Genomic DNA, 13,363 nt, shown 5'->3' with positions numbered 1-13,363 from the left:
AAGGGAACCAGGAAGTAGAAGAGAAAAAAATGGTGTTAGCGGAGCAGAAGAGGAATCTGTCAGTGATCGGCGGAAAAGTGTACACGTGCACGCACACAAACACACTGGCGCACGCTTTGTCAACAAGACAGAAACAAAAATTCACATTGTCACGATAACCGTTGCCCTGCTCTTAGTTTTGCACGCCTTCGCTTTAAACTGCTAAAGAAATTGAAGGAAAATACATGAAGAAATGGAATACTCCAAAAGAAAAATTACAACCTTTTTCTTGAAAAATACTATTTTTGTCTTCTCACTTAGACAGATAAACCAAGTGGGCATATGACTTAAAGAACCCCTTGATGGCCAATAGTTCATTCTCTTCTTTATGTAATTATTATTAATTATTTCATGAATAAATAATTTTAAAAAAAATCTACACAGAATGTTTTATTTTACTAATGTTTTCCTTTTAATATTTATAACAAATCAATTAACCAATTATTCAGTGATAAATTAATACAAAACTAAAACAAGAATAAATGCCTTTTAACTGACTAAACCAATTCTGGGAGGAAAATGTTAACTTAACGCCAAAAATATTAAAGGACTCTTCAGCAGGGATATCGATGGGCCTCCCACAACACTGAAGGTATTCCAAAAGTATTCAAACTAAAGCGCGAGCTCTGCTAAACTGTGTGTGTAAATGTACTCTGAACCCCAACCAGAGCCCATTACATATATGTACAGGTATGTACACGCTCATATGACAAGAGGCGTAATATAATCGTACAATCATCAGAGCAGATTGCTATGTTTAGTCTGCAGGAATCTGTGATGGGTCACCTGACTGCTGACATCATAAGCAAGAAAGCTAACTCTCAGCTGTCACCGATTTATGACCAAGCCTGGCTCTTGACCTGCATATACGAACATAGAAATACACATATACAGTGCATATGGAACTTGAGGATGCTGCTCGATTGCAGCCAGGAATCCCCTTTTCCACAGCATAGATAGCAAGTGTCTTGGAATTCACCCCAAATGGCAGCTTCAAACTAAAATGGCCAACTTCCAATTTCAGGCATGGGTCCTTGAGATTTTTTTGATGAGCCACCATTCTCATGATGGCTCATTTTGTTGAATTCCCTCGTCGCAGATCGCCAAAGTACGAGCCCTGGAATTCACGCAAAATGTCTGCTTCAAACCAAAATGGATGACTTCCTGTTTATTTTGAGGCATAGGTTCTTACGACCTTTTCGTGTGTTCTGTTCTGTTATGATAAACATGCCCACCTAATTTCATGTTGATTGATGAAACACATGTTGAAAGCAATTATCATTACAATAAACAAATTCAAATTCACATTAATTTTCTTTTTATTATAGAAATGGATTTAATGGATTTATTTTAACCCATATCAATCACTTCAGTGTTAAGAGTTTTAGACAATGCAAAGCAAAGCAAATTTATTTATATAGCGCATTTCATACACAGGGTAACTCAATGTGCTTTACATGATTAGAAGCATTTAAAAAAAAAAAATGGAAAAACAGCTTATAAACATTTAAAACAAAGAGGAAAATAAATAAATATAAATAAAATTAAATAAAAGTACAATTAAAACAGTGTACGGTGCAATAAATATCATTTAAACGTGGAAATGCTCTAAAAAGAATGAGAAAAAAAAGAAGTGTTTTTAACCTGGAATTAAAAACATTCACACTTGGGGCTGACGTCACTTCTGTTGGCAACGTATTCCATTTGTGTGCCGCGTAATAGCTAAATGCTGCTTCACCATGTTTGCGTTGGACTCTGTGCTCCACTATTTGACCTGAGTCTGTCAATCTTAAAGCCCTACTGGGTTATTATCCCATTAGCATTTATTTCATGTTTTCAGGACCTAAATAATTTATAGACCAGTAGCAGAACTTTAAAATCAATTCTAAAGTTGACTGGAAGCCAGTGTAAAGACTTTAGAATTAAAGTAATATGCTCTGACCTCTTTGTTCTGGTCAGAACCCGGGATGCAGCATTCTGAATGAGCTGCAGCTGTTAAATGCTCTTTTTGGGGAGTCCAGTCAGAAGACCATTACAATAGTCAGGTCAACTTGAGACTTGACTATTGACAATGGAAGTGTGACATTTTGCTGTGTCATGTTGGGGACCCCTAGAATACAAATATTTTCACCAGGACGTCTTCTCTAATGAGCCATACCCATCCACAGCTGCCATGTGCCTGTGCCTGTGTGAGTGTGTGTGTGTGTGTGTGTGTGTGAATGTGTGTGGGTGGGTGTGTGGGTGTTAAAAAACTACACTGGTTGTGTGCGGACCAGACAAATAATATAATGCACAAACAGTGAGACAAAGGGCAGCAACACATCACGCACTATGTCAAGAGAGCGGGCGTGAGAGTCGGCGGGTGATTTTACACACACACGCACGCACGTGCACACACAGAAACGCACAAAAGCGTAGGGGTTCCGAGAGGAGGTGCAGGTGGGGATGTTGGTTAGGACGTTAAATACCAGAGCAGGTGAAGGGATGTTTCCTTTTGGGCTGGTGACTATGCTGTTTTTGCTGTTTGTCTGAGGCTGTGCAAGGAGAGCAGAGGGAGGAGATACAACACCAAGAGTTAACAAGGAGATTGTGTGCATGTGTGTGTGTGTGCGTGCGTGTCCATGCGTGTGCGTGTGATTGCTATGTGCTCTGCTAACCTCGCTAGAACCACAATTTTGCATAAAACATAAAAGCAATCTTCACTGCACTGCCATGAATAGCAAATACACGTGAGTAATTGATGCACTCCCTTAAAATGTTGATAATCGCCTATATTGGGTTTCAACTAGGAAAATAAGTCAAACTATGATCCCAAAGAACTTTAATATAATTTAATATAGATGTGGCAAAGACTTTCCTAAACTTCAGCTAACAACCCAGGCTAAACTTGGCTCCTCCTTGAGATACAAAGATCTTCCTACATTCCAGATGTACACTATATTCCCAAAAGCTTTTGCTCACCTGCCTTGACTCACATGATTTTAAGTGATATCCCATTCTAAATCCATATGGTTTAATATGATGTTGGTCTACCCTTTGTGTTTCTCCATGTGTTGCTCCACTGTTTGTGTTCAAATATCTGTTGCCATGTGACATAATCATGCTGTTGTTTTCTTCAGTTTTGCCCACTTAACACACGCACAATGAAGCATCTTAATAATATTCATCCATCAAACGCTGCTTTGAAGCCGTCAAAGTGGCAGCCCAGTCACTTGATCACAACGACATCTGCATATGAACGCTTTAAAACCGCTGACGCCATCTTGTAAAAGAGGAGCTTTGTTGAAATAATTGATAGAAACTATGTGTGTATGTGTGTGTGAGGAGAGGTAACAAGGAGAGTTGAAGAAGAGTGTGTATATGAGGGGCCACCTGGGAAATAATTCAGGATTATGTACGTACAACTGAAATGCTCTCACACAGATGACATTTCAGTATATTAAATGAGAGCATTTCAGTTGTGTGTGTAACTGCGTTTCAGTAGTGTGTGCGGGAAAAAAATGTAATGTGTGTGAGTGCGTTTCACTCGTGTGTGTGTGCATGTGTGTGTGTGTGTGTGAGCAAAAGAATAGCACGGTATGAAAGAGTTTCAGTAGTGAGTGTGAGACTGTTTCAGTGGTGTGTGTGTGAAAGCGTTTTACATAAGCGTGAGGGAGCGTTTCAGCAGTGGGCGAGAGAGTGTTTAAGTCGTGTGTGTGAGAGCATTTCAGTCGCGTGTATGAGTGTTTCTGTATATGTGATCTGAAAACAATCACCAGTATATGTGAGAATGCTGCAATAGTGTGTGTAAGAGCATTTTAATAGTGTGTGTGAGCAAAAAATAAAAAAAAAAAATCAGTGGTGTGTAATAGAATTTCTGTAGTGTGTGAGCAAAAAAATGTCAGTAGTGGGTGAGAGAGTTTCATTTGTGTTTCTGAGAGCATTTGACTTGTGTGAGCGAACATTTGTGTGAGAGCGTATCAAATAGTTTGTATAAGCATTTTAGTCGTGTATGTGAGCGAAAAAATGTCAGTAGTGTGTAATACAATTCCAGTACTGTGTGTGACAGGTACTCCTGAACGATGTCCCTGATGGCCCCTTATATTGTATGCGAACTTCACATACAGACAACAACAGACACACAAAAGGTACAGACGCACAACACATACAACAAACACATATGTAATGCTCGTCACGCTTAGGTGGTCATCTAGGAGTCAATATGAAAAATTTAATGAATATAGATGTTTTATTTCCAAGGTGGGAGAGGAAGGCAAAGCACCGGGAGATGAATGGGGGGAAAAAAAGAAATGGAAAGAATCAAAGCTGCGTGTTGGGGAGAAAAGACAAGCAAGCTGGCATCAAATCACCTTCACTTTCACAGAAGTCATGTACTAATAAAACCCCCCAAATTTTTAGGGATCCGCAACAGAATAGAAAATTAGAAAAGTCATCCGCCGACAGATCCACCACACGACAAGAAATTGGGTAGAGATGTCTATGTGTAGTCTTCCTGTTCTTATCTTGTGGGGGAGGCCAGGGTGGCATATGCGAGCTTTTCGTATATTTTATCTTTTTGAATGACTTGTGAAGGAGACTTGATTTCTGTTCAAAAATCAAAGAAGAGCAAAAGAAAACGGAGCAGAAACAGCGTGCTCACCATATACTGCACAGTCGAGCTGGACTTGCGTTTCTGTCCTCGGGCCAAACAATGGATGGATGGATTTATTGACCGATGGATGGATGGATTGATGGATGATAGGGAGGAAAAAAGGAGGGGAGGGAAGGAAATATAAAGTAACCCATGAAACGGCAGAAGAACAAAGAGCACTTCTCAACCCAAAAGAAGTAGCCTCAGAAGAAAAACATCTTGATGTGTCAATACAAAATGGTGGGGAAAGTCATGAAGAGGCGGAGTAAAAGAAAAGCAAATTTGGAATGTTCCATGAAACATTCATGGCAGAAGTTTGGAAGAATGACGAAAGAAAAGTAAAGCATAGAAAAGGAAGGCGGACGGGAGTGTGAAAAGGAGCCTGTTGCTAGGCGACCATTGCATCTATTTTTGGCGTCTAGTTTCGAGGGTCCAGACTGGCAGCTATTCCTGGACACCCGGTCGCATTCGACACACACGCACACACACGTTGTAAGTCTTGGTGGGGGAATTGGTGGGGGGGGGGGGGTTCAAGAGCAGATGGGGGGAGCGGGAAGACGATGAAGAAGAAGCTGACAGAAGGCAACGTTTAATAATGGTGGTGATCAAAGATTATGGAGGTGCTGACACACACGGTACACATTTTCACACGCACGTGCACGTAAGTGGCCAAATGCAGTAATCCCACACATACAGTAGTCATGCGTGACTCTTCATAAATTCATCTATTTGTTTTTGTTTTTTTTCCTGTGGAACGCATCATCAGCCATTTTTTTAAAAACCTATGGCATGTTTGAATTTTTGAAAGTTAATTACAAATACATGACTTCCTATTTTCTAATTTAATTTCTACAATATTTTCTCCTTATTTTTTAAAGTTTGTATCTGTAGTGTCTAATCAGATATAGCAAAGTGTAATGCTTTTTTTAATGGGGCACCCGCACCCCTTCGTAGGTGACATACTAAGGAAAATGTAGTTAAATTATTTTCACTAAAAAAAGTAACCCCCTCCATATTTGCGGCTTACTATTTAAAAAAAAAAAGTTTTCTCAGGAACCTATTCCCACCTATTAACTGAAAAACTCACAATTTTCCAGTTTTAAGCTCCTTCCAGAAAAATTCATTCCAAATAAATTTTTCAAATGTTATTACATCTTTACAATATATTTTTCACTTTATTTGTAAGTTTTTATTTTATTTGAAATTTCTAAAATCTGATAGCGTTGAATTGGATATAAAAATAACAGAAAAGCTAATTAACGAGTGGGTGACATTCCAAGGTAAACGTAATTTAGCTTCTTTTTATTAAAAAAAAGTAATCCCCCACATAGTCACGGTTTACTATTTATGAATTCACCTGTTCACCCTTTTCCCCCCTAACTATTATGGGAAGAAAATTCACCTGTAGTATTTGTGTTTTTATGCTCTTTCTGAAACACCCTAAAATGCCATAAAAGCCTGGTCTAATTAGGAAAGAAGTGCAGTAATAATGTCAAGGAAGTACATTGAAGTGATAGCTCAATTGAGATTTGAATGTCAGGGAGGCGCTATTAGCCTGGGTCGTTAGTGGAAATTACAGGGGTGCTTGTTTTTCTGAAATCAAATCATCTGTTAGCCATTATTTTTTTAGGATAATGTAAAATGAATTTGAAATGATATTCCAGTGTTTGGGATTGTAGTTTGTTTGTGGTATATTGTACATACGGTTTAAACTAATACACAGCAGGGCTTGGTCTCCATGCCCCGTGAATAGCGGGAGATTACTATGACAGGACAAAACGACATAGGTGGAAGGAGGAGAAAGCAGTAAAAGGAGAGAAAGAAGAAGCAGCAAGCAGAGACCTCTTACCTTGACGTCGGCTTTCTTGTTGAGCAAAGTCTTGGCTGCTGCAAAGACAAACAACACAGAGACAGTGAGTAAACAGGCGACCATTCACTGAACGCATACTCCCAATACACAGCATGCAATAAATTTGGAGCACAGCGCTGGAAACAATCTATATAGATACAGTAGATCACCATCATCTTAATTTTTATTTTTGTATTTGCATTTTCAAGTCCAATCACACACAATCAGGTCAGCAGCAGCCAGCTGCGTTACATAAAAGTCTGCTATTTATGCCAGTCTATTTTTTTCACTCTCTTTGCCTCTTACATATATTATTTTACGACCGAGAACCTATTTAAATGTACGTTAAAAAAAATAAAAAGCAGAGGCTTTAATGCTGCATGAAGTTCCTATCTGTAAGTAGAAAGGGGGGGAAACAGGAGTTCAAGTATTATAAAAGTATTCCCAGCGCTTCACGTTTTCATACGTGTGATTTCTTAGTTATTTTACATACAGTGGTGCCTTAAGATACGAGTTATCGAATTATGTTTTTCTAGATACGAGTCGCCGTTCGGCCGATTCTTTGCATTGACTCGCGAGCAAAAATGTGAGATATGAGTGCTGTATGGTGGCAGTGAACTCTACTCAACTCACTTCACAACAAGCAGCAGTTTGGCAAATATTGAAAATGTTATTAAAAAAATAGGCTTCAAGCTGTTTAAAGCCCCTCCCAGATTACGTTTACTGTCAAACTAAACATCAAACAAAGAGAATTGCACAGAGTGTATTTAAAAAAAAAAAAAAAAAAAAAAACACATAACCTTGCCTTGGGAAAGTCTATTTAGCTTAATGCTCAAACAATGCAAGCATCTATGTGGCGGTGTTATAACGCTTCAAGTAATGGGTAGTTGAAACAAACGGTGCATCAACACATGCAGATAGACAATCTCACAATACTCGCAGGTATTTATTCTTTATCCTCTGCAAAGAACGACTAATATGACGGCTGGAGTTAAGACATCTCATCTGTCTTAAAGTATATGTATGTATTATACTGCCCCCAGGTGGCCAAGGTGCATACACCAGAAGAAGCAGCACAAAAACCACGGAAGTGAAGCAAAAGATGGCAAAAACTGTGTAATTCTTTAAATTCTGTTTAATTATGTCATTACGTTTTTATATTTTAAGTTATTAAAAAAATAATACAAAAATGTTTTGGGGGGGGAGGCTCGAACGGATTAATGGCATTTCCATTCATTTCAATGTGTTTTGATAATATGTCTGTGTAGATTCTCAATCATGGTAATCTGCAAAAATGTAATCAAGGCAACAGGACTGTTCTTGTTGGTCGAAGATGTTTCACCTTTAATCCAAAAGCCTTCTTCAGTTATAAAGTTTTAGGTGTGAAGTCTCCTTATTTATGCCTCGATGGTTGTGTTTCTTAGGGGTAGTCAACAATAAGCTGTTGTTACCCGGTGTGGTTAGTGAAACAGCCAACCTGCATACTACAGTAAAGGCTTCTTTATACTCACGGTGTCACTACGGCTGCTATTGGCTAGGACGCCACAGGGTGGCGTTTCCTCTGCGTTATTTGGCCATTTCCGGGAGCCGTTTTTACTTTCCTTTCCGTAACAAGTAACAACGTCAGCCATCAACAATGGTGACCGTGGAACGGTGTCTGCTAGAATAAATGGACCTAGATGACAAGATGATACGTTTAATTATGCTGCCAAATCGATCAAGAAGGCGGCGGCGTAGGTGGTATGTGGAACCGAGAGCAACGCTGAGTACGCCATCACAGCATGTGACTAAAACCGCCGTGTTTTTTTTTTGCCAATGCGTCGGTCACGTAATGCAATGCGGGCGTTGTCGGCCACGTGAGCATAAAGAGGCCTTTTTTCATCGTTCAAACGTCTTGCTGCAAAACAGCTCGTAGGGGCCAATCTTCCCATTGAATGAGGGGACCTTTGGGGGAAGATAGGTCGCCTCAACAAAAATTGTCTTCAACACACAAGAATAGTCCTTGATTCAACCGTTGCGGATGAGTGTTTTGAGTTAGCATCTGGGGATTACTGGTCACTGAATGAATTAAACTCGTAGCTCAACGCACCACTGTATACTAAATTGACTTGTGGGCCTGTTTGTCGTTCTGTTTTATGAATGGCAACAAGTGGATATGCAGGTTAATTGGACCTTCTGCCATCTAGTGGAAGAGCAATTAATTGTTCTGACTGTCACTATATGTCACTGGCATAGATGGATGAACAAATAGACATTATTTGTAGCAAAAAAGTCATCATTTTCAGTCCAATTAAGTGAAATTGGATCATTTCCTGTGGAACAGTGGTTGGCTATCACTGGCTTAACCTAAGAAGAAAAAAGAATAGTAAAAGCATCGTCTTGTACTCCAAGGCCGGTCTAAGACACAAGCTGTAAAAGGGAAGAAAAAGGCAACACGACTGGGGGCTGGGGAAAGCCAGGATTTTCTCCTTACCTTTGCACAAATTACACATGTAGCAAGAAGAGAGACAGGAGGAAGAGATTAAAACAAAACAAAGCTCATCAGTTCCGTAGACGCAGCAAGAGAGGCGAGGGTGGGCGCGGATCAGGGGGATCCACATGTATAAAAGTGCAGGTGGTGGTGGGGGGTGACTTTTTCTAGGCCACACGTCTGAGTAGACAATTCTATTTGCAAGTGTGAATATGCAAGACGGTGGCTCCCGGTGAACCTGATAGGGGGAGGCAGCCCGCTATAAATGTTTGATTGGAGCTCACAGAGTAGAAGGGGGGCTGTGTAAAGGGTCCCAACGGGGCCTCGTGGAACCAAGGACAGCGTCACTGCTTTGGTGTGCTGGACTATCATGTACAGCAGTTTATTTACACCGGCAGTATCTTTTTGATTCAAAAACAGGAGTGGGTAACCTACAGCAAGTGTGAAAAGAAGTTAAACGCGCTTGAGTAAATTTATAAAGAACTGAAAATAAAAGGACTTTGATTACACATGGCGTAGTGGAAATCGAGATGATTAATGCATTTGCAGTTAACCCCCTGTAGAATGAAAGTATAAACAAGTTTATGTATTGGTAGTTTACGCAGTGTTATACAAAGTGTAGCGTATGAAGTCTCATTTATGAAGGGTAGTGCATGAAATGTAATGTACAATGTGAAGTTTACAAAGCACAGTGTACGAAGTGTAGTAAACAAACCAAGCACATGCACAGATGTTTTTGGGGGAAGTTTCCTCAAGCCAAAAAAAGGGCACCCATCGGCAATAATTGTGACCAGTTGTCGGCGGCAGAGCACGTCCGACGGAAGGACATTCGGTCAGCGAGGGGGGGTACATATTTAACTGCTCCAAAAATATGCGCGATTCACATTGTGATCTGAAAAAGTTTCTCACAGTGGAGAATGAATTCTCAAATATTACTGTGGAGGTGCGAAATGCTAGGCGAAGTTTTAAAGCAGTAAGCTCGCTGGTGATCAGATGCGTGTGAAACTGTTACCAATATACTGCAAATATACCGGATCAGACTGTCATGTACCTCTCCTGGAGCTGTCATCTTATCATGGTGGAGGGTTTTGCATGTTCCAATGATCCTAGGAGCTAACTTGTCAGGGGCTTTAGGCCCCTGGCAGGGTCACTCATGGCAAACAGGTCCTAGGTGAGGGACCAGACAAAGCATGGCTAAAAGACCCCCTATGACGAGTAAAATTATTGAATCACGGTTTCCCTTGCCCAGGCGCGGGCCACCAGGGCCCCCCTCTGGCGCCAGGCCCGGAGGTGGGGCTCGATGGCGAACGTGGTTTCCCCTTCCCATGGGCTCAACACCTGTGGGTGGGGCCAAGGGGATGGGGTGCTGTGTGAGGTGAGAGGCGGCCGAAGGCAGGGACCTTGGCAGTCCGATCCCCGGCTACAGAAGCTGGCACTAGGGACGTGGAACGTCACTCTTCTGGCAGGGAAAGAGCCTGAGCTGGTGTGTGAGGTCGAGAAATTCCGACTGCAGATAGTCGCGCTCACCTCAACACACAGCTTGGGCTCCGGTACCAGTCTTCTTGAGAGGGGTTGGACTCTCTTCCACTCTGGAGTTGCCCACGGTGAGAGGTGACGAGAAGGTGTGGGCATACTGATTGCACCCAGCTTGGTGCCTGTACGTTGGGGTGTACCCCAGTAGACGTGAGGGTAGCGTCCTGCTCTGCCCCAGCCTCGCTTGGTCTGGCCTGGCCTGGCCTCCATTACTTTTCCTTTACAACAGGCACCAATCAAAAATGGGAGGGATTGGAGCGGGATCAAGAAGAAAGTGACGCTCTAATTTCTTGTCACGCCTTCCATCTCGCTGTATTTCATTTTCTGCCAATATGGACAAAAATTCCAACACACTCCTTGGCCTGCATTTTAGAACTAGGTCAGAGGAGGTTCTGAAAAGAGGTGCTATTGTCACTGCTAGGCCTTGAAAAAGTGTAATGGAGACGCGACCACACGGGGCGGAGGTTGTGGGTAGAACCGGTACAATGGAAAAAGGGGCATTACATCACCTTTCCCTTTAACAACACTCAATAAGCATTTAGGAATTGAGGACACTAATTGTTGCAGCTTTGTAGGTGGAATTTTTTCCCCATTCTTTGTATGATGTAGAACTTCAGTTAATCAACAGTCCAGGGTCTCCCGTTGTCGTATTTTGCGCTTCGTATTGCGTCACACATTTTCAATGGGAGACAGGTCTGAACTGCTGGCAGGCCAGTCAAGTACTCGCACTCTTCTCCTACGAAGCCACGCTGTTGTAACATGCAGAATGTGGCTTGGCATGTTCTTGCTGAAATAAGCAGGGATGTCCCTGAAAACGACGTTACTTGGATAGCAGCATATGTTGCTCCATAACCTGTAGGTACCTTTACCGACACAGATTTGCAAGTTATGAGCACTAACACATTATCACTGATGCTGGATTTTGAACTTTGCCCTGCTAACAATCCATGGTCCTTTTCCTCTTCGGCCCGGAGGACACGACATCCATGATTCCCAAAAAATATTTGAAATGTGGACTTGTCAGACCACATCACAATTTTCCACTTTGTGTCAGTCCATCTCAGATGAGCTTGGGCCCAGAGAATTCAGCTGCGTTTCTGGGTTCAGTCTAGCGTTTCACTTGTTCACAAACTCACCCCATCCTTGTTTGTGAACAACTGAGCCTTTCAGGGATGCTCCTTTTATAACCAATCATGACACTCAACTGTTTCCAATTAACCTGTTCACCTGTGGAATGTTCTAAACAGGGTTTTTTTAGCATTCCTCAGCTTTCACAGTATTTTGTTGGCTCTGTCGCCGCTTTTTTGGACTGTGTTGTAGGCATCAAATTCAAAATGAGAGAATATTTGTGCAAAAAAAATAATACAAATAAATAAAAAACGACAAAAACAACATTCATCGGTTTTAACATTAAAAATCTTCTCTTTGTTGTGTATTCAATTAAATAATGGTTAAAAATCATTTTCAAATCATTGTATTCATTCATTCATTTGTCTTCCGTTCCACTTATCCTCACTGGGGTCGCGGGAGTGCTGGAGCCTATCCCAGCCATCATTGGGCAGGAGGCGGGGTACACCCTGAACTGGTTGCCGGCCAATCGCAGGGCACATACAAACAAACACCCATTCGCACTCACATTCACACCTACGGGCAATTTAGAGTCGTCAATTAACCTACCACGCATGTTTTTGGGATGTGGGAGGAAAGCGGAGTGCCCGGAGAAAACCCACGCAGGCACGGGGAGAACATGCAAACTCCACACAGGGGGGGCCGGGGATTGAACCCCGCTCCTCAGAACTCTGAGGCAGACGATCTAAACAGTCGCCCACCGTGCCGCATTTTTCACCCACATATTAATCATTATTTTGTATGCTGCTCTATATCATAGAGGAGCAGGGGTGTCATCCTAAATGTAGTTCAGGGGCCACATAGAACCTAATTTGATGTCAAAGACCACTTAAATCATACCATACTTAAAATATTAATGAATAACAAGAAGCTTTTCCATCCATTATCTGAGCCGCTTCTCCTCACTAGGGTCGCTGGCGTGCTGGAGCCTATCCCAGCTGTCATCGGGCAGGAGGCAGGGTACACCCTGAACTGGTTGCCACCCAATCGCAGGGCACATACATACAAACAACCATCCGCACTCACATTCACACCTACGGGCAATTTAGAGTCTCCAATTAATGCATGTTTTTTGGGATGTGGGAGGAAACCGGAGTGCTCGGAGAAAACCCACGCAGGCACGGGGAGAACATGCAAACTCCACACAGGCGGGGCCGGGGATTGAACCCTGGTCCTCAGAACTGTGAGGCTGACTCTCTAACCAGTCGCCCACCGTGCCGCAAGAAGCTTTTCCCTTCGTTTTAATTACAAAATTACACTTCAAAATTAAATCAATTTATGAAGACATAGGAATTATTACCATTCATTTTCTATATGAACATTATAATTCCCAAAATGATCCTTGGTCCGCACCACCACAATGTATTTTTTCACTTCTTCCTGCGTGCCGGTTTGTACCCCCCTCGCAGGCCGGTTTTGGCCCGCAGGCTGTTTGCTTGAGAGCAATATATTCTAAAAAACTACTTGAAAACTTCAAGTGTTTAAGTATAAATACTTGCATTAAAATATCTCATCGAGTACATGTGACCTTTGGCCAGGATGCTAAATCATTGACATTCTATTGCAAAATGTGTCTGTGGTCATGCTTTTTTTCTTCTGGCTTCCACATCAACATAATTAAGATTTTAAATAAAATAAAACCGGTGAACCTGTTTAACTTGCAAAACTGTCTTTAAATTATCTGCCTGTATGACAGTGTCTTTCTGTAGGTCTG

The 13,363-nt window shown here is 41.7% G+C and overlaps 1 protein-coding gene across 42 annotated transcripts in view; it reads right to left on the bottom strand.

Annotated features, from left to right (window-relative positions):
* The window catches only part of camk2b1 (calcium/calmodulin-dependent protein kinase (CaM kinase) II beta 1), a 67,661-nt gene that overhangs the window by 20,294 nt on the left and 34,004 nt on the right, over positions 1–13,363 (bottom strand). For 8 of the 42 annotated variants that reach the window (XM_061672507.1, XM_061672509.1, XM_061672516.1 and 5 more), the window contains 2 exons: positions 6,519–6,556; positions 4,679–4,711 (listed from right to left, as the gene is read on the bottom strand). In XM_061672507.1, the coding sequence (XP_061528491.1) occupies positions 4,679–4,711; positions 6,519–6,556 (71 nt within the window). Of the gene's footprint in view, positions 1–2,507; positions 2,574–4,678; positions 4,712–6,518; positions 6,557–13,363 lie in introns of all 42 variants that reach the window. The other 34 variants (XM_061672512.1, XM_061672542.1, XM_061672522.1 and 31 more) reach the window with 7 other exon arrangements.

This window comes from Phycodurus eques, chromosome 3, assembly GCF_024500275.1.
Source record: "Phycodurus eques isolate BA_2022a chromosome 3, UOR_Pequ_1.1, whole genome shotgun sequence".
Lineage (NCBI taxonomy): Eukaryota > Metazoa > Chordata > Actinopteri > Syngnathiformes > Syngnathidae > Phycodurus > Phycodurus eques.
The sequence above is the reverse complement of the archived record's forward strand: the minus strand, read 5'-3'. Positions and strand labels throughout refer to the sequence as shown.